At 38.8% G+C, this 21,709-nt stretch overlaps 1 protein-coding gene across 2 annotated transcripts in view; it reads left to right on the top strand.

The window, feature by feature from the left end:
• Positions 1-7,051: 7,051 nt before the first annotated feature.
• Positions 7,052-21,709, top strand: part of C6 (complement C6) — an 80,436-nt gene continuing 65,778 nt past the window's right edge. For both annotated transcript variants that reach the window (XM_081517549.1, XM_081517550.1), the window contains exons 1-4: positions 7,052-7,184; positions 12,598-12,760; positions 14,637-14,793; positions 16,114-16,258. In XM_081517549.1, coding sequence (XP_081373675.1) covers positions 12,618-12,760; positions 14,637-14,793; positions 16,114-16,258 — 445 coding nt within the window. In that variant the 5' untranslated portion in view covers positions 7,052-7,184; positions 12,598-12,617. The remainder of the gene's footprint in view (positions 7,185-12,597; positions 12,761-14,636; positions 14,794-16,113; positions 16,259-21,709) is intronic.

The following is a 21,709-nucleotide window of genomic DNA, read 5'->3' as shown; positions in this document are numbered from 1 at the left end:
AGTTGGCTTAAAGCTCAACATTCAGAAAACTAAGATCATGGCATCCAGTCCCATCCCTTCATGGCAAATAGATGGGGAAACAGTAGAAACAGTGTCAGACTTAATTTTGGGGGGCTCCAAAATCACTGCAGATGGTGATTGCAGTCATGAAATTAAAAGACGCTTACTCCTTGAAAGGAAAGTTATGACCAACCTAAACAGCATATTAAAAAGCAGAGACATTAGTTTGCCAACAAAGGTCCATCTAGTCGAGGCTATGGTTTTTCCAGTGGTCATATATGGATGTGCTGCTGCTGCTGCTAAGTCGCTTCAGTCGTGTCCGATTCTGTGCAACCCCTAGACGGCTGCCCACCAGTCTCCTCCGTCCCTGGGATTCTCCAGACAAGAATACTGGAGTGGGTTGCCATTTCCTTCTCCAACGCATGCATGCATGCTAAGTCGCTTCAGTCGTGTCCGACTCTATACGACCCTGTGGACAGCAGCCCACCAGGCTCCTCTGTCCACAGGATTCTCTAGGCAAGAATGTGAGAGTTGGACTATAAAGAAAGCTGAGCACCGAAGAATTCATGCTTTTGAACTGTGATATTGGAGAAGACTCTTGAGAGTCCCTTGGACTGCAAGGAGATCCAACCAGTGCATCCTAAAGGAGATCAGCCCTGGGTGTTCATTGGAAGGACTGATGTTGAAGCTGAAACGCCAATACTTTGGCCACCTAATGCGAAGAGCTGACTCATTTGAAAAGTCCCTGATGTTGGGAAAGATTGAGGGCAGGAGGAGAAGGGGACAACAGAGGATGAGATGGTTGGATGGCATCACTGACTCAATGGACATGAGTTTGGGTAGGCTCTGGGAATTGGTGATGGACAGGGCGACCTGGCATGCTGCAGTTAATGGGGTTGCAAAGAGTTGGACATGACTGAGCGACTGAACTGAACTGAACTGAGAATAAAGGAAATGGAGGAGAGAGGATGTCATCGTTGTAATAGGATGTTCTCTCTGGATACTATTAATGAATGTTAGAATACAGATTGGTGGATGAGAAAGCAATCAATACAAAGGGGATAGATAATGTCATGGAAGGAGATAATTGTTATTGTTGCTGTTCAGTACCTAAGTTGTGTATGATTCATGCAACCCCATGACTGCAGCACGCCAGGCTTCCCTGTCCCTTTCCATCTTCCAGAGTTTGCCCAAGTTCATGTCCATTGAGTTGGTGATGCCATCCAGCCATCTCATCCTCCTCGTCCCCTTCTCCTCATGCCCTCAGTCTTTCCCAGCTTCAGGGTCTTTTCCAATGAGTTAGCTGTTCACATCAGGTGGCCAGAGTATTGGAGCTTCAGCTTCAGTATCAGTTCTTCCAATGGGTACTCAGGGTTGATTTCCATTAGGAGTGACTGGTTTGATCTTGCTCTCCAAGGGACTCTCAAGAGTCTTCTCCAGCACCACAATTCAAAAGCATCAGCTCTTCCGCATTCAGCCTTCTTTATCATTCAATCCTCACATCTGTTCATGACTACTGAAAAGACCATAGCTTTGACTATATGGACCTTTGTCGGCAAAGTGATGTCTCTGCTTTTAAAATGCTGTCTAGGTTTATCATAGCTTTCCTTCCAAGAAGCAAGTGTCTTTTAATTTCATTGCCACTGTCACCATCCGTGGTGATTTTGGAGCCCAAGAAGAGAAAATCTGTCACAGCTTCCACTTTTTCCCTTTCTGTTTGCCATGAAGTGATGGGACCAGATGCCATGATCTTAGTTTTTTGAATGTTGAGTTTTCAGGCAGGTTTTCCACTCTCCTTCACCCTCAGCAAGAGGCTCTTTAGTTCCTCGTCACTTCCTGGCATTAGAGTAGTATCATCTGCATATCTGAGGCTGTTGATAAAATGCCTTACAAAAGAAAAGAAGTTGAAGATAGAATCCCAGATGGGAGTAGGAAGAGAATTATAAAAAGAGAGGAATTTCTTGAGAAAAATATGTATTGTACCTTGTCCAGGTACAATATATCTTGTACCTGGACATAGGATGAGAGTTACCATACATCTTGTACCTGGACATGGAATGAGAAGGTTGAATGGCATCACCGACTCGATGGACATGAGTCTGAGCAAGCTCCAAGAGTTGGTGATGGACAGGGAGGCCTGGCATGCTGCAGTCCATGGGATCACAGTCGGACATGACTAAGTGACTGAACTGACCCACCATGTCCAGGAGCCAATAGAGAATGGAAAAGCAGTGATTCAGTTTGGCAATTAGGAAGTTACTGATAGTCATTGTTCTTGTAGGATGGTTGTATTTATGACAATTGCAAACAGTGAAGTTAATAAGGAGTAGATAGTAAGAAATTAAATATAGTGAATTTAGACTATTCTAATGATTTTAGTAACAAAGGGAAAGAGAAAAAGATCATATAGCCTGAGGTCCAAAGCAAACTTCTATTTTCTCCACTTGAGACTTTTTATCTATGATTCTCCATGTGAAATAATTTAATTTGCATTTCACTTTATCAACTCACACATTGACTGACAAAGTACACTCTAAAGGGCTTGTGAAACAGACCGGGTCATTAGTCTTGGCACTAATGAGAAATTACAGTATTTTTGTTATAATGATAAGTTGGCGTGTGAATATTTAATATGTGGAAAAGCCTTCAGAGAGTCAGCAGCTCCCACTGTTCATTATCTTATGTGTGGGGTTATATTCTTGGCAGAAAATACCATTTGGTTGTGAATCTATCATCATTAGGTGAGGAATAAAGATTTTTAACAATACACATTCTCCTTCTGGAAAAACGATAATTGCTCCCTCTTAAGTTTCCACGTCCTGGCTCTAAGTTCCTCCCACATCCTTCTGTTTCTCTACAATTAAAGCCTTTTTTACTGGTCAGTCAAATTTAAGCTCACTAGCAAATTTCTACATCATGAAAATATGGAGTATTTTGTGTGAAAATGTATTCCATGTCACCAGCCAACACTTTATAAAGTCTGCAATTGCTTAAAGAGCTCTGGTGAACTTCATAGTCTTCCTTGTTTCTCAGCAGCATGCATCCACATTTATTTAGAGAGCACTCTTATTCTCACCCCGAGTAGTCTCTGTTGGGACTGCTCAACCCTACTGTTGTAGTACAAAAGCAGCCATAGACAATGACTAATTGTGTGACTTTATTCCAAAAAAACCTTATTTACAAAATAGGCATCAGGCTAGAATTGTCTCACTGGCTTTAGTTTTCCAATCCTTGCTCTAGAAAAGGACCCTGAGTGGGACATGTCATTTCCATCCACGAGAACACAAGATGAAGAATCCAAATACATCATTGAAAAGATGCTAAATTCTCCTTCGATGCCAGGTCACTCTTGCATCATAGACATTTGCACCTTGTCTCAAGAATTCCTCTATACAGCCTTCAGTTCTTTCAACCTGTGTTTTTCCTGTACCATGACACACAATATTTTTACTTCTCTTTCTTATAGCACACATTAATTAATAACTCTATCTAGCCTCATTGTACTGGGTCTGGACCCTTACCTCTCCAGGGTCTGACTTTTAGCATTTTCCCTTAAGTCCAAACACAATACCTTAGGGAAAACGCATTTAATTTTAGGCCCTCAAAGAACCAACTAGAAAAAGAAGTACTCACACTTAGAGGATATATTTTCTTACCCAGGCATAAAATATTTTCTCTCTTCTTTATTGTCTCAGATCCTCACGGTTGAAATTGCTATACCAGTCCCAAGTGTCCTCAACACTGGCGTGCAGTACACCACTTTTCCTTCCTTCTTAGCTTAAATTTTCAGTCTTTAAAATCTCAATACAATATAGGAGAAAGAAGACAGACTTGTATTCTGGGTCTGACTTGCTTTGGTCTTGGGTGAGTTTCTAGAATGTATGCTAAAGCATGATATCTTGGAGTACTGGCTCCCTGCTGTGCTCCTATGAATCTTTATACTACGGAGGTAATCACTCTCACCACTTGGGGAAAATTTAATTTTTCTGAAGAATATTTCTTTTAGCTGCTTTCTGTATTGAGCATATAATTAGTATTTTTAACGACATTTTATACTGTTTTTTAAAAAAAATTTAGAAAAACATTTATTTTACAAACGAGGAAACAGCTTCAATGAAGTAAAGTGATTTGTTGAAAATCACCTACCTAGTGATTGCCAGAATCGAGAGTAAGTTATATCTCCACATTTTTTCTCTCCACTAGTTTTCTCTTTTCCTATTACACTATTTTGTTTCACTTCACCTTAGCAAATATTCATATTAGCAAATATCAAGCTATCAATATATTGTGAACCTTTCATAGAATCATAATTGTCATTAGATGTAAAGAACACACTTGACCACTGTTATTTTAAACCTTTCCAGATTAAATATTTTGCTTGGTTTTGCTGGGATGTAGTAATACTCTTTTGATAATAAATTTGTATCCAGTAACCTTACTAAATTCATTTATTAATTCTAATCTATATCTGTAACTCCTTTTGAATTTTCTATGTACGTTATCATTCTGTCTGTAATTCAATTTACTTTACTTTCTTTTCAATGTGATACTTTTTTTTTCTTTCCTGATTGCACTGGATAAGATCTCTGGTGCAGTGCAGAATAAAAATGGTGATAACAGGCATCTTGTCTCTTTTCTGGCCTTAGGAAGAAAAAGTTCAATATTTTTGCACTAGCTATGATATTAACTACAAGGTTTTTTGTTTTTGTTTCATTTACTTTACTCTACCTCATACCATTTATAAAAACATAGTGTGACTGTAGAGAACTAAGGAGGATATCTAAACTATAGGATTCTAAAGAAAATTTAGGACTATATCTATGACTTCAGATTTCTTAAAATAATTTCTTAAACAAAAGAAAAACTATCCAAAGCAAAAATTATCAGAGGAAAATAGACAAATTAGATGACATTAAAATTAAAAGTCTCTCATCAATCAAAAATACCATAGATAAAACTAATAGATAAGTGACAGACTGAGGGATCTGTAAAATCCATATCTTACAAGACACTAATATCTAGAATGTATGGGGCACATCTGAACAGATAGAAAGCCAGGATGCCAGGTGAGAATGGAATGCTGAAGTTCACTGTTGATCACTGACATGCTACTTAAACAACACCTAACAAACAAAAAATGCTAGTAAGAAGTCTTCACAGACTGCTAGTAAGAGTTTAAACATGTATAATTTTCAATGGCACCCCACTCCAGTACTCTTGCCTGGGAAACCCCATGGACAGAGGAGCCTGGTAGGCTGCAGCCCATGAGGTCCTGAAGAGTCGGACACGACTGAGTGACTTCACTTTCACTTTTCACTTTTATGCACTGGAGTAGGAAATGGCAACCCACTCTGGTATTCTTGCCTGGAGAATCCCAGGGACGGAGGAGCCTGGTGGACTGCCGTCTGTGGGGTCGCACAGAGTCGGACACGACTGACGCGTCTTAGCAGCAGCAGCAGCAGCAGTTTTTCTGAAGAGCAATCTGGAAGTCTCTTGGAATTTTTCTCAAAGGTTCACAAGGAAAGAGTACATTGTGTTTATAATTGCAGGGAGATGAAAGCAACAGAAGTGCTAAGAGAGTGGGTAAATAAAATGTAGTCCATACAGTGAATGTCTGTGTTCCAGTAGACATACACTGCATAAGGCTCAGAAGCATAATGTTGAGTGAAGAAAGTAAGAAATCAAATAAAACTTTTAGCAAAATACCGTTTGTGTAAATTACAAAAATATTCATGGAAAATGAAACTTTGTGTTTTTAGGGTATAAACACATATATCTAAGTAACCATATGTAAGGACAAACACGAAATATACTAATATATAACTAATCTGGGAAAAGAAGCAAAATCATGGGGGAAGATAGTGAAATTAAATAAAAGCTCTTACACAGACCAATGATGATATGGTCCTGTAAATCATGGAATATGATAAATTCTGTGCCATTTAAATCTCTTAAAAAATATGTACTGTCACAAAATTATATATGTATGCTTTATATATATATATATATATATGCTTTTTTTGCATATGTGTATGTGGAGAGACACATACATGTGTCTGACTGAACATTATATGACCGAAGTACGTTATATATGGAGTATGTACTGTAACTATGAATAGTTTTATCTATTTATGAAAAATGATTTTGCTTTTCCTCTTCATGCTTTTCACATTTTCTAAATTTTTCTCAATAAATACTATATAATCAGAAAAAATCTATATTTTTTTCATTAAATGAACAAATTGCAAATGGAGAAGGCAATTTTAAGCAATTTATTCTGACAGTTTTTTAAAATGGAGTCAGAGATTTCTTTTATCTTCAGTAGCAATACCTATTACAATAGTCCTTAAATGGGAAAATCATTGAAAAAGCAGGACCCTGTGTAATATCTCACTCTTAAGAGATACAGGGTTGTTGCAGAGTTCTTTCAATGCTACTCTCTCAATTCATCCCACCCTCTCTTTCCCCCACTGTGTCCACAAGTTTTTTCTCTATGTCTGTATCTCTATTCCTGCCCTGCAAATAGGTTCATCAGTAGTATTTTTCTAGATTCCATATATATGTGTTAATATATGATATTTGTTTTTCTCTTTCTGACTTACTTCACTCTGTATAACAAGCTCTAGGTTAATCCACCTCAACAGAAGTAACTCAAATTCATTCCTTTTTATGGCTGAGTGATATTCCACACATTACCATATGTAAAATAGATAGCTAGAGATAGTTAGTGGCAAATTGCTGTATAATACAGGGAGCTCAACCTAGTACTCTGTGACAACCTAGAAGGGTGGGATGAGTAAGAGGAGGAGAGGGAGGTTCATGAGGGAGGGGACATATGTATACTTATGACTGATTTATGTCTTGTATGACAGAAGTCAACACTACACTGTAAAGCAATTTTCCTCCAAATAAATTTTAAAAAATGTAACAAGGAAAAAAAAGTTGCAGGATTATTGCTGATTGAAGTAATCATTTCCAAAGTCCATAGTTCCCACGGAATGTTTGTTCTGACAGTGCTCTAGGTGTTGTTAGATCTCTGGGACATGACCTTGTGTTAGCTAGCAACGGGGAAAAAAGACTGGTTTGGATTATCCTATAAACCCTTTTCATGGTATTGTTTCCTTAGCCATCTGCAGATTAGTTCTCTGGATACCACAAACTGGATACCACAGTCTTTGTTTAAGGTAAGTGACATAATGGTTTCATTTGTAATTTTAAGATTTCAAAATCGTAGATCATGCTTCCAACAAACTTGCCCTTTCAGGCATGAAAATACATGACAGATTACAGTCCTTTACCTTCCTTTTAAAATAAGATATAACTATTTTTCTTAAACCTCAAAAGAACCAAAACGTTCATATTTCTTAAAGAAGTGTCCTTCCAGAGAGCTGCCTTGGTGAATCAAGCTTTTCTATGAGATAAACTACATTTAAAAGTAAAGCAAACATACCTTTTAGCCAAAGACTAGTCATATGCCTGGGCTCATCAGACAGCACTAGCAGCAGTAAATACAATTTCTTGAGCTTTTAGGGCATGCGCAGAAGGAAAAAATAAAAAATAAGAGATTCAAGACATTTACAAGAAGATGGGAAGGAAGAACTTGAACTTAGGGTCAGACTAGAACACCCTCTGAACCTGTCAGGTAAGATGTGCTGAACTGCCTTAGGAACAAATCATTCATGTGAGTCAAGGACATGGGAAGGTGATAGATCAGAATAAAATGGATTTCACTCTATAATAGAATTCTCCAAATGCTCACATAGCCATCTTCAATGGTTCAGTGGAACCACTCATTTTTAGATTTCAAGAGGGTTGGCAATGAGAAAACTTGCAGAACTACTGCTCTTCTACTATGCTACTGCAGTGGAAAATTTTTCTTAACTATATTTCTCTATTTACTGAAAATTCTTTTTGTTCCATGTTTATATGAAAATTGTGTGGCAATGGGCATAATGCCTGCATGAAATTTGAGATATCTCCAAAATGTCTAAAGATGTTAAAAATCGATAAATAAGGAATGATTTGATATTAGAGGCTGGGTTATGATAATAAAAAAATAAAAGAAATAATCATCTTTATTTGAATGAAAATTTTTATTTTAACATAAGATAATTTTTCCTTATAACAATAAAATGTTATAAAAGGAGAAGCTACTGATTGGCTATTTTATTAGCATCTCCTCAAATAAGAGTCTTTGGCATTATCATCTTCATTTATAGCATTTTCCAAATTGTCTCAGAATAGTATAGCCAAAGATGAGATTAGAATATTTTACATGGATTCTGTTATTGCAGTTTTTTATGATAGGTGGAATAAAATCCACCTATACTTTTCAAGCTTTTGGAAGTTAAAACAGTGTGTCTGCTGAGAATTGAGAACTAGTAATTTCTTGTAATTCAATTTTGCCCGATCATTTACATGCTGATCCCACAAAATAAGAATTTATTTTCTTTACAACTGAATTATTTTGGAACTTATCTATCTCTTCAAAATTTAATAAGAAAAAGATCAAATAAATGAACAACAAGAAAAACCCCTCTGCTTAGGTCTCCTTCCTTGCTGAAATGGTTCCTGCTTGAGAAGGTCCCAATTTGGGGGTGGGGGTGGGATAGTGGTCTACCTAGTGATTAATAAGAAAACTTCATATTGTTTAGAAGCCTCAGCTGCCAAGGGCCCTAAAGCCAGTAGAAAATCATTCACTCTCAGCTTGGGTCTGATGTGTAGTGTATAGAACTCATACTATGTATTTGGTTTGAAACCAGCCTAATTTCTGGACGTTCTTATCCCAAAGTCTATGGTTCTGTATAGCTGAAGAAAACCAGAAAAGCTGAGTTACATACCAGTGAACTAAAATTGGGCTTCCCTAGTGGCTCAGATGGTAAAGAATCCACCTGCAATGTGGGAGACCTGAATTCCATCCCTGGGTTAGGAAGATCCCCTGGAGGAAGGCATGATAACTCACTCCATTATTCTTGCCTGGAGAATCCCCATGGACAGAGGAGCCTGAAGGACTACAGTCCATGGGGTCGCAAAGAGTCGGACACGACTGAGAGAACTAAAATTGGCAGGCAAGTGCAGTAGTCTTTAAAGGAGCCTCTTGTTTTTATGATTGAAACAGCCTATGGCTGTAGCAACTCACATGTATCCTATGGGTGATTCATGTTGACGTATGGCAGAAACCAGGTCAATACTGTAAAGTAACTATCCTCCAATTAAAAATATATTTTTTTAAAAGTTTGGATAAAAATCATGAAAAGTATCTTCAGTTTCTGTCTACCCTCCCCAGACAGTGATAATGAATTCTATTTCTTTATATCTCACTCAATGAATACTCAACTATGTGTCAGTTCCATTTTAAATTAAAGGACATATTCAGCCACATGTCAGTGGATTTTGTTGCTTTTATTCTAGCATTTTTCTCTGAGCTTGTAGGACAATTTGAAAATGTTTACTGACTGACATACTAAGTGACATAAGTTAGAAAGACAAATGCCATATGATATGTGCAATATAAAATATGATACAAGTGAACTTATTTACAAGACAGACTCATAGACATAGAAAGCAATTTTATGGTTATCCAAAGGGAAAGGGGTAGGAGAGGGATAAATTTGGAGTTTGGAGTTAGCATATACATACTATATATAAAGGAAATAAACAACAAGATCCTACTGCATAGCACAGGGAACTATACATCCAGTTATATATATACATATATATATATATGTTTGGGCTTCCTTCATAGCTAAGTCAGTAAAGAATCTGCCTGCAATGCAGGAGACCCAGGTTCTGTTCCTGGGTTGGAAAGATCCTCTGGAGTAGGAAATGGCAACCCACTCCAGTATTCTTGCCTGGAGAATCCAATGGACAGAGGAGCCTGGCAGACTATAGTCCATGTGGTTGTAAGAGTCAGACACAACTTAGTGTCTAAACCAGCACCAGCATATATATATATATATATGTGTGTATATATATATGTGTGTATATATATATATATATGTATATATATATACATATATGTATATATGTGTGTGTATGTTGGATGGCATCACCGACTCGATGGACATGGGTTTGGGTAGACTCCGGGAGTTGGTGATGGACAGAGAGGCCTGGTGTGCTGCAATTCATGGGGTTGCAGAGGGTCGGACACTACTGAGCGACTGAACTGAACTGAACTGATATATATATGTATATATATATACACACATATATACATATATGTATATATATATATATACATATATATATGTACATATATATATGTATATATATAACTGAATCACTTTGCTGTATACTGGAAATTGTTGCTGTTGTTGAATCCCTCAGTTATGTCTGGATCTTGGTAACCCCATGGACTACATGGCACACCAGGCTTCCCTGTCTTCCAATGTCTCCTGGTTTGCTCAAACTCATGTCCACTGAGTCGATGATGTCATCCAATCATCTCATCCTCTGTTACCCCCTTCTCCTCCCACCATCAATCTTTCCCAGCATCTGGGTATTTTCCAGTGAGTTGGCTCTTCTCATCAAGTGGCCAAAGTATTGGAGCTTCACCTTCACCTGAATATTCATCAGTCCTTCCAATGAATACCAGGACTGATTTCCTTTAGGATTGACTGGTTGGATCTTTTTGCAGTCCAAGGGGCTCTCAAGAGTCTTCTTCAGCACCACAGTTCAAGAGCATCAATTCTTCAGCACTCAGACTTCTTCATGGTACAACTCTCACATTGGTACCTGTCTACTGGAAAAACCATAGCTTTGACTAGATAGACATTTGTTGGCAAAGTAATGTCTCTGCTTTTTAACACACTGTCTACGTTAGTCACAGCTTTCTTCCAAGGGGTAAGCATCTTTTAATTTCATGGCTTCAGTCACCATCCACAGTGACTTTGGAGCCCAAGAAAATAAAGCCTGTTTCCATTTTTTTTCCCCATCTACTTGCCATGAGGCAATGGGACCAGATGTCATGATCTTATTTTTCTGAATGCTGAGCTTTAAGCCAGCTCTTTTACTCTCCTCTTTCACCTTCATCAAGAGGCTCTTTAGTTCCTCTTCATTTTCTGTCATTAGAGTGGTGTCATCTGCATATCTGAGATTACTGATATTTCTCCCGGCAATCTTGATTCCAGCTTGAGTTTCTTCCAGCCCCGCGTTTCTCATGATGTACTCTGCATAGAAGTTAAATAAGCAGGGTGACAATATACAGCCTTGACGTACTCCTTTTCCTATTTGGAACCAGTCTGTTGTTCCATTCCAGTTCAAACTGTTGCTTCCTGACCTGCATACAGGTTTCTCAAGAGACAGGTCAGATAGTCTGGTATTCCCATCTCTTTCAGAATTTTCTGCAGTTTATTGTGATCCACACAGTCAAAGGCTTTGGCATAGTCAATAAAGCAGAAATAGATGTTTTTCTGGAACTCTCTTGGTTTTTCAATGATCCAGCAGATGTTGGCAATGATCTCTGGGTCCTCTGCCTTTTCTAAAACCAGCTTGAACATCTGGAAGTTCATGGTTCACTTATTGCTGAAGCCTGGCTTGGAGAATTTTGAGCATTACTTTACTAGCGTGTGAGATGAGTGCAATTGTGCGGTAGTTTGAGCGTTCTTTGGCATTGTCTTTCTTTGGGACTGGAATGAAAACTGACCTTTTCCAGTCCTGTGGACACTGCTGAGTTTTCCAGATTTGCTGGCATATCGAGTGCAGCACTTTCACAGCATCATCTTTGAGGATTTGAAATAGCTCAACTGGAAGTACTGGGGGGCAAATATGGTTTTGCTAACTCCATTCAGTAATTCACACATCCTCAAGGCTCCACAGCACATGGGGAACCACTGGTCCAAGTTTTCTTTGGCATTTAGCCACATCTGAGCAAACCCTCTTGTGGCCTGGGTGGTGAAGTTCCAAGCATGTAGATTAGTATTATTAGAAATTGAGTGAAGGGATACATCTCATCTAAGAATGAGGAATCTTGGGCTTACTTGTCATGTAGCTTCAACCTTATTGTACCTGCTAAAGCCTCAGTCTCATCATCCCTAAAATGAGAGAGTTTAACCTAAAGGTTTCAAAGACCCTTTCCAGCTCTAACTTCTTTGACTCTCAAAGTAGAGATAATGGGACAACGAACTCTTTAGCAAGCTATTAATACCAAGATGCCAGGAAACTAAACAGAGCTTCAGAAAGAAAGGTTCCAAAATCCTTCCGCAGTCCCATAAAAGTATGAAAAGCTGAAAGGAAGTACTAGGTAATACTTGAGGGCACTGTCTGCACAAAATAAGCAGTTATCTCAAAAAGTGTAAGCTCATATAAAAAATTCCATTTTGGAATGGAATGAGATACAAATATTTACAACACACTGTCTTGTAGCCTATCACTCACAGTTCAGAGAAACTTAACTAGTACTGGGATTTTGAACTATGGGAATGTCCAACGTAAAAATCTTTAGAAATGGGATTTATACTCATAAGCCTGTGAATTTATAGGTGTTGACTTAAGGAAGGCAAGATGTTTTCAAAGATCATATTTGAGGCTGTAACTGAGAATGATTTGTTAAGTTTTACCCCATGAATGTTTGATATGTATTACATCATTTCTTTTCAGGATCTGGAGGCCTTCCAGGCATGGCCAGACACTCCGTCTTGTATTTTATCCTGCTGAGTGCTCTGATTGACAAGAGCCAAGCCTGTTTCTGTGATCGTTACCCATGGACTCAGTGGTCCAGCTGCTCAAAAACCTGCAATTCTGGAACTCAGACCAGAGAGAGGTGGGTGTGGGCTTTGTAGCTTTTCTTTGTGCCCTGGGAAACCTCAAGGACAAAATTAGCAAAATCAAAAAGTGCCACACTAAGCAATGGGAAAGAATAATATATCAGCAAGTATAATTTTTGCAGAGTATAATCTGCAAAATTTTTTTTAATTTTAAAAAGAACTCATGAATTTGGATGGAATTTGATGTCTTTTCCACATAAGGTTAAAGTGGAGTCTATTTTTGTTCTCTCCATAAAATTGAAGCATTTCAAAGAAATTCAATTAAGAATCTGTGCGATATTTTCAGTTGACTATTTAATTTACTTAGAATCACTATTTGGGCTTTTTTTTTTTCAATCAGCACATAACTCTGCTTGCCTACAGTTAGTGAGTTAATTATAGAGAATTTTCTACTCATTAAACTGAGTCTAACAGGACCTCAGTTGAGCAGCACTGCTAGATATTAGCTCAATTGTTGCCATGGACAAGAAGGCAGGAAAACTGTGTTTTACTTGATAACATTTAATAATTCAGTCTTTTCATTAATTCAGATTATTCCTCCCCCACAGTTTCTTTAAATCTGTTAGATATTTCTGTTCCATGAAGATGCTCACGTGACTTAGAGGAAAAAAGGCATATATTTAATGTGTTTCAACTGTTAGGCACTTTTTAGAGATCTATTTTAGAAAACTATTTTTACATATATAGTGTGAGTCTCATTAAAATCACCACCTGATAGCCTCAATAAACCATCCACTCCGGATGTAAGAACAGATTTGTTCATTAATACTTCCCTACTCAAGAGTCCCTTAGTAGCTCACTACTGCCTACCAAATAAAGTACCACAATAAAAGCCCATCCCTCTCAATTATGCTCTTCTCAGGTCCATGCCACAAGCTCCTCCACGGACTTGTCATACTCCTTTTCTAATCTGTGCCCAAGCTGTTCCCTCTGAACACCCTTCCCTTTGTTGTCTGGAAAACTCACGTGGATTTTTCAAAATGTATGTCTCATGTCACTTTCTCCTTTCATGTTTAGCCCCACAGAGCTCTGGCTCTATCTCAATCATTGTACTTACCACATTGCATTGCCATCTTTTAAGCAATCTGCAGAAACTTTCTTCTTTCTTTTTCTTCTAGTCCCTCCCAGGAATTCCGTCAGGGCCGGCTTCATATATGTGTAGCCTATGCAGTCACTCAGGATCCCACTCTGAGAAGGGCTGTGGTTTGGCTTCATGATTTGCCTCCTCTCTTTGGAAATTCTTCAGAATTTGTGAATATGTGTTGCTGTTCAGTCGCTCAATCATGTCTGACTCTTTGCGACCCTATGAACAGTAGCCCTCCAGGTTTCCCTGTTCTTCACTATCTCCCAGAGTTTGCTCAAACTCATGACCATTGAGTCGGTGATGCCATCCAAACATCTCATCCTCCGTCATCCCCTTCTCCTCCTGCCTTCAATCTTTCCCAGCATCAGGGTCTTTTCCAACGAGTTGGCTTTTCACATTAGGTGGCCAAAGTATTGGAGCTTCACTTTCAGCCTCAGTCCTTCTAATGAATATTCCAAACTGATATCCTTTAGGATTGACTGGTTTGATCTCCTTGCAGTCCAAGGGACTCTTAAGAGTTCTCTAGCACCACAGTTTGAAAGCATCAATTCTTTGGTGTTTAGCCTTCTTTGAATATGTGGCCCTCCCACTTTCGTTTTGCACTGTGCCCCACAAATTATGGACCCAGTCCTGAGTTGCATTAAGTGGTAAAAACTGTACATATGCCAGACTGCTTGATTTTCTTTCCTTTTATTCACTGTAATTGATGCTCAATGAATATTTTTCTTATGGGGCTAGAGCCACAGTAAAGACACTCATTCTAAGCAGCTTTCTCCTCCTTATTATAGACGGATTGTTACAGATCAGTACTATTTTGAAAACTTTTGTGGCCAGCTTTGTACCAAGCAGGAGTCCAGAGAGTGTAATTGGCAAACTTGCCCTATCAATTGCCTCCTGGGAGATTATGGACCATGGTCAGACTGCGACCCTTGTGTTCAAAAACGGGTAAGTGACATGGGGGTATATTCAGGAAATAAGAATCACAGTTAAATTCTTGAATTTCCTGAAAAACTCAACAATCATAGAAATGATGAATTACTTTAATTTCTGAAAATAAATTGTCCCAGCTTCCACCAAGGGAAATATTTTAGGGGGAGGCAGGATTCATTTGATATGTTTTATTGGCATGTGAATACCAAAAAAAAGTTCTGCCTGTCACACACCCCCACCCCCCCACCCCACCCCCGCCGCGGACTGGTATTGCACTCACCCAGCTCTGATTTCCACTGCCTCTGCCCTGTGAGAGCTCACAAAGCAAAAACAGGTGCTAAAAAATGGACAATTCAGTCCAAGGTTTAAAATCAGACAGAAATGAGGTGCATAAATTAAAATGACTCCTTGCCCTTTCTTTAACTGCCCCTGCTGAGGGAAAGTCCCTCGATTTGTTTATTGTTCCCAGCTGCAATATTTACCTACCTCAAGTTGATTCCAGGTAGGGCACTGGCCCACGTGAATCCCAGTCAGGGTAGGTGCTAAGCATTCAGACATTAGAGAAGTAAAAGGAATTCACCCAGTACAAGGAAAGCACCCACTATCTCAGAGAGACAGTTTAGGTTCCTTTGCACACATCATCTTATTCAAACTTCACATCACATTGATTTTCTACCTATTTTACAGATGAGGAAGTTATAGCTCATTAGGGGTTAAGTAATTTACCAAGCACACACCACTAATGAATAGAAAGCTACATGTTGAACTTGGATTTTTCTGATTTTAAAGTCAGTACTTTTGAATCCTATCCTACTTCTATCCTTCCCTGACTCTTTGATTTACTACTGACCATTAAAAACCTTTCAAAGTGTGGAAAATGTGCCTGCCTTGGTTTCCACAGTGACTTCCTCATACAAAAACGCCCACCCCACCCCCGCCCCCCTGCAATTCTTTCACATTTATCACTTCACACTATCTTTGAGGAATAAAAGGGCTACTGTTATGACCTGGAAGATTTGCTGCACTCAGGACATTCTCAGTAAACATTTGTGCATTTGATTTTGATTAAATTTAGAATCCTATGATTTCAGAGTTAGAAATCTTCAGAAATTTGTTGTCCCACTTTCTCATTTTACAGGTTGGAAAAATGAGACCCCAAAAGTATTGACTTCCCTAAGAAAACACAATAACGGAATTGGAAAAAAATCGTTAGTAATTTAGGAAATGCCACTGTAGGAAAAATCACTACTGTGACTGAGAAGCCCAGTTTTCTCAGGTACATTCTGGCCTTGACCCAGCCTCAAAGTTATTCACCTTTCTCTCCTTTCCTTTTAGTTTAAGGTTAGGTCCATCTTGCACCCCAGTCAGTTTGGAGGACAACCATGTACTGAGCCCCTCGTGACCTTTCAGCCATGCATTCCATCCAAGCTCTGCAAAATTGAAGAGATTGACTGCAAGAACAAATTCCGCTGTGACAGTGGTAATGTACTTTTGAAAAATGTTCAGTCCTCACTGAAAATGACTTAAGTTATTCCAGTTGACTCCCAGTGAAAGTCATAATAGAAAAGTCCCACCATATTTTAAGCCTAAGGAGACAGGGATGTTATGCTACCAATTACGCACTATTCATGTGTAAAATTACAGCTTTCAGGCTATAATCATCTTGACCACTTATCTGATTCCTTTGCTCATCAAGTACAAGTTCCCAGGTTCTTACACTGTTACACAACAGGAGGAAGAGAATGAGGAGGAGGAAACAGAGGAGGAAGCAGATACTTTTAAAAGTCGGCTATTAATAAGCACAACTGTAGACTCAGAATAAGCAGTTGAAAAGGAGTGATGTATTTTAAAATTTTAATATGGTTTATTAAGATAAGAATGCTAATACTAAGATATTATGTAAAGGGGATGGTTAGAGATGATGTAACAAATTTTCTGGTATGGTCTATTGAATGACTCCAAAGGTAATTGCAAAAGAGGAGACTGCAAATGATTTAAACAATGGCAACATTCCCTTCAAGTCCAATTCTCATACAGATTCATACATTTTGATATTTAAGTATTGTTAGATTATAATCAAACCTTGAATATACTATTTAATCTATGTATTCTCTTGCTAATTAATGGCTTTCCAAAGCTCAGCATGTTGAACCATCTAAGTCAGATTTCTGCAAACTTTTTCAAGAGAAGTCCAGGTGGTGAATATTTTTGGCTTTGCAGGCCATACAGTCTATTTAGCAACTATTCAGCTCTGGAATCGCAGCATCAAAGCTGCCATAGACAGTATATCAACAAATGAGCATGACTATGTTCTAATAGAATTTTATTTACAAGAGCAAGTAGCAGGTCAGTTTTTCTCCATGGGCCATAGTTCACTGATTTCTTGTATAAATAGTCAATTATAGTTAAAATAAAATTAGAGTTCTAACGAATAAAATCCAAATTATTTGTGTACTCTAAAATACACTGAAAAGTATTTAGAACTAGATGGCAGATTTCAAATTCCCATAGAAAATTGACCCCACACTTGGGCATAATGTTTCTCTTCTCTTAATCTTTGCTTCCTGCGTTCAGCTTTACCAATCTTTTCTAAAAGTCAGACAGGAAGGCTGGTTCCAGGGTTTTCCCTCTGTACCTCATCCCCAAAATGGGATGTGAAGGTGAGACATGGGTAGGGAGATATACATTATGCCTGTGTAAATAAGGGGCTTCCCAGGTGACCTTAGTGGTAAAGAAACCACCTGCCAATTCAGGAGACACAAGAGATGTGGATTCGATTCCTGAATGGGGAAGATCCCCTGGAGGAGGAAATGGCAATTCACTCCAGTATTCTTGCTGGGAAAATTCTATGAACAGAGAAGACTGGCAGGCTACTGTCCATGGGGCCTCAAGGAGTCAGACATGACTGAGTAAGCAACCAACAACCAACTGGAAGCTAAGAAGAGGCAAGAAGGATCTTCTCAGAGTTTTAGAGGGAGCATGGCCCTGCAGACATCTTGTTTGGACTTCTGCACTCCAGAACTATGAGAGAATAAATTTCTGAATTTCTGTATATAAATAAGGTCATGTCACATATTGACGAAACAGGGAATATAAGAAAAACCTTGATGGCAATGGCTAAGGGGAATACAGACGGAAGCACTATATCCAGAATATTAAGATAAAAGTTTAGAACTGAAGCACATCAGTTTGAAGCTTGAAGGGTAGTTTCTAGAACTGATTACCAAGGAGAACTCTTTTATTTAATAGATGATAAATCTACAAAATTTATTATGAAAGAGTTTGTTTATGTCAAAGATATCCACAAGTCTGAGAAGTCTTTAGATATATCCATGTGCTACCAGTTCAAAATGAGTGATTTCAGGAAAGTTTCTGGTGTAGGCACAGCAATCTCTACTTCATCAGTAATACGTCCATAGCTAGTGATATAAACTGGACTATTGAAATGCATCTGTAATGGTTGGCAAGCAGCTGCTACCCTGAGCTCTCTTAGTGACCTCTGCCCTACTGTCCAGATCCCTTCATCAGAAATTCCTAGATCTTCCCAGGCTCCAACCATTAACTAGTTAATCTCTGGTACATATATGGTTGGCATCCATTCTGACTGGGTACTGCCATGGTCTCTTGGTTGTTGAATATTCCACTGAAGATGATATACCACTGTGCTCTCCTAAAAACATCCACTAATGCCACGCTCAAAGGGAATAAAAGGTCGGATGGACCATTATTTGTCTGACATATCAGGATGATGTAAGTCATCCTGACAAATATCAGGATGATATTTGGGTCAGTTAAAAACAGCAAAAATCTCTATCTTTCCTTTCTACTCTCATGATTGCTCTTCAGAATCTCCCAAGGCTAACTGTATCTTTTTTGTTTTGTTTAGTTTTTTAAATTTTTTCCATAGGTGCACTGTGTCCCCTCATTCTGAACCCTCCTCCCACCTCCCTCCCCACCCAACCCCTCTGGGTTGTCTCAGAGCACTGGCTTTGAGTGCCCTGCTTCATGCATCGAACTTGCACTGGTCATCTATTTTACATATGGTAATATACATGTTTCAATGCTATTCTCTCAAATTATCCCTTTAATGTATACATGGATCTTTGGGACGTACCCATGAGGAAAATCCCCACCACTATGCCAACTCCTCTCATAGTCCTAACTTTAACACAGAGATGAGAATTTGCAACTGGTTATAAAAATAATATACCATGTAGTAACACAAATCAATTCAAGTAAATAGGAAAATCATATATAATTCTAAATGACTACATAATTTCATGTGTAAATATATTTATGCATGTGTTGGCTAAAGCATGCTGACTTCTACAAACCCTGTACTATTGAAATGTCCCTTCACATCTGCCATTCCTTCTTTGGTATAGGATATATTTATGGCTTAAAAATCTTTCCCCTTCCTATTCCATTGTGTTTCCATGACCTGGAACCATTCTCAACTGTGTCCCATCAGTCCTATTTCACACTGCCACCCATTCCTAAACATCACTCAAGAGAAGTCCTCTTGCTTTCATCCCTACCCTTGCTAATGTTGTCATTGCTGTTTAGTCGCTAAGTCTTGTCCAACTCTCTGCAACCCACGAACTATAGCCTGCCAGGCTCTTCTGTCTGTAGTATTTTCCCAGCAAGAATACAGGAGTGAGTTGCCATTTCCTTCTCCAGGGGATCTTGCTGACCCAGGGATCAAACCTGAGTCTCCTGAATTGGCAGGTGAATTCTTTATCACTGAGCCACCAGGGAAGCCCACCCTTGTTAATAGACACTCTATAATATCCCTAAAATTGTTAGCACAAGTTTACAGTGAAGTCAAGCAAACCAAAATGTCAGAGTTTGGAACAGAGAAAGGTTACTGCAGAGCCGTACAAGGAGATGGGTGGTTCAAGCCCTAAAAAACCCCAAGCTCCCTAAAACATTTCAGTAAAGCATTTTTAAAAGCCAGGTGAGGGAAGGGGGTCACAGGATATGTGATCAGCTCATGCACAGTTCTCTGACTGGCTGGTGATGAGGTAACAGGGTTGTGTCACAGAGGTTAACTTTATCAGTCCTTAGGCTACAGGAGGCCTGGGGCTATGTGCTCATGGTCATCAAGAGGTTAACATCTTCCATTTGGTGAGGGGTTTTCACACTTGTGAAACAACTCAGGAAATGTGCGTCAAATGTGTATATATATAGTATATATGTGTGTGTGTATATATATATATATATATATACTATATATATATATATATATATATTCAGTAGGTACTTCAGAGAGGAGCTAAATCAGAGGATATGGGAGAAGGCCAGTCCTGGGAAAGCCCCACAGGGTCCTGCTCCATTACAGAAGTATCAAATGAGTAGACTTTCTTAAATATCTGGTACCCTGATGACAAACCTAGGTTAATGAGAATTGTACCTTACATGTGTATCCCTACCTCCATCTGATAAAATGGGAGTTTTAGTGTAAGATATAAATAATTAGCTCTTGCTCAAATTTGCGAGTACTGGTTGAAAGCTTTTAAAAACTGTAAGATGTGTCCTTTTTTTCTCCTTTAGGTAAAGCATCTCTATTTCAAACTACATTACCCATTCTGCACTGCTCTAAGAAAAGCAAACAAGAAAAACCAGAGATGTGTTATTTTTAAAAACAGGGTATCTTTCAGGTTATATCTTAGGACTAACAGGAATTCAATTCCCTCTATATTTTCAGTCTTGTGTGATTATTATGCTCATACCTATAATAAGTGTCTTGATATAAAATTTTGAATAATCAAAGGATGATTTAATTACTTTCATTACATTCCACCTTCTTACTAAAGATTCTTCAGTTCAGTTCTTTTGCTCAGTCATGTCTGATTCTTCATGATCCCATGGATTGCAGCATACCAGGCTTCCCTGTCCATCACCAACTCCCAGAGCTTGCTCAAATTCATGTCCATTGAGTCAGTGATGCCATCCAACCATCTCATCCTCTGTCATCCCCTTCTCCTCCTGCCTTCAATCTTTCCCAGCATCAGGGCCTTTTCCAGTGCATCAATTCTTTGCATCAGGTGGCCAAAATATTGGAGTTTCAGCTCCAGCATCAGTCCTTCCAATGAATATTCAGGGCTGATTTTCTTTGGATGGATTGGTTTGATCTCCTTGCAGTCCAAGGGACTCCCAAGTCTTCTCCAACACCACAGTTCAAAAGCATCAATTCTCTGGTGCTCAACTTTCTTTATAGTCCAATTCTCACATCCATACATGACTACTGGAAAAATCATAGCTTTGACTAGATGGACCTTTGTTGGCAAAGTATTGTCTCTGCCTTTGAATATGCTATCTAGGTTGGTCATAGCTTTTCTTCCAAGGAGCAAATGTCTTTTAATTTCATGGCTGCAGTTACCATCTGCAGTGATTTTGGAGTCCAAGACAATAAAGTCTGTCACTGTTTGCACTGTTTCCCCATCTATTTGCCATGAAGTGATGGGACCGGATGCCATGATCTTAGTTTTCTGAATGTTGAGTTTTAAGCCAGGTTTTTCACTCTCCTTTTTCACTTTCCTCAAGAGGCTGTTTAGTTCCTCTTCACTTTCTGCCATAAGGGTGGTATCATCTGTGTATCTGAGGTTATGGTTATTCCTCCCAGCAATCTTTATCCCAGCTTGTGCTTCATCCAGTCCGGCATTTCTCATGATATACTCTGCATATAAGTTAAATAAGCAGGGTGACAATATACAGCCTTGACATACTCCTTTTCCTTTTTGGAACCAGTCTGTTGTTCCATGTCCAGTTCTAACTGTTGCTTCTTGACCTGCATACAGATTTCTCAGGAAGCAGGTAAGGTGGTCTGGTATTCTTATCTCCTGAAGCATTTTCCACAGTTGGTTGTGATCTACACAGTCAAAGGCTTTAACCTAATCAATAAAGCAGAAGTAGATGTTTTTTCTTGCTT

Source organism: Giraffa tippelskirchi, chromosome 8 (assembly GCF_054371585.1).
Source record: "Giraffa tippelskirchi isolate mGirTip1 chromosome 8, T2T-mGirTip1v1.2.pri, whole genome shotgun sequence".
Taxonomy (NCBI): domain Eukaryota; kingdom Metazoa; phylum Chordata; class Mammalia; order Artiodactyla; family Giraffidae; genus Giraffa; species Giraffa tippelskirchi.
The sequence above is the reverse complement of the archived record's forward strand: the minus strand, read 5'-3'. Positions and strand labels throughout refer to the sequence as shown.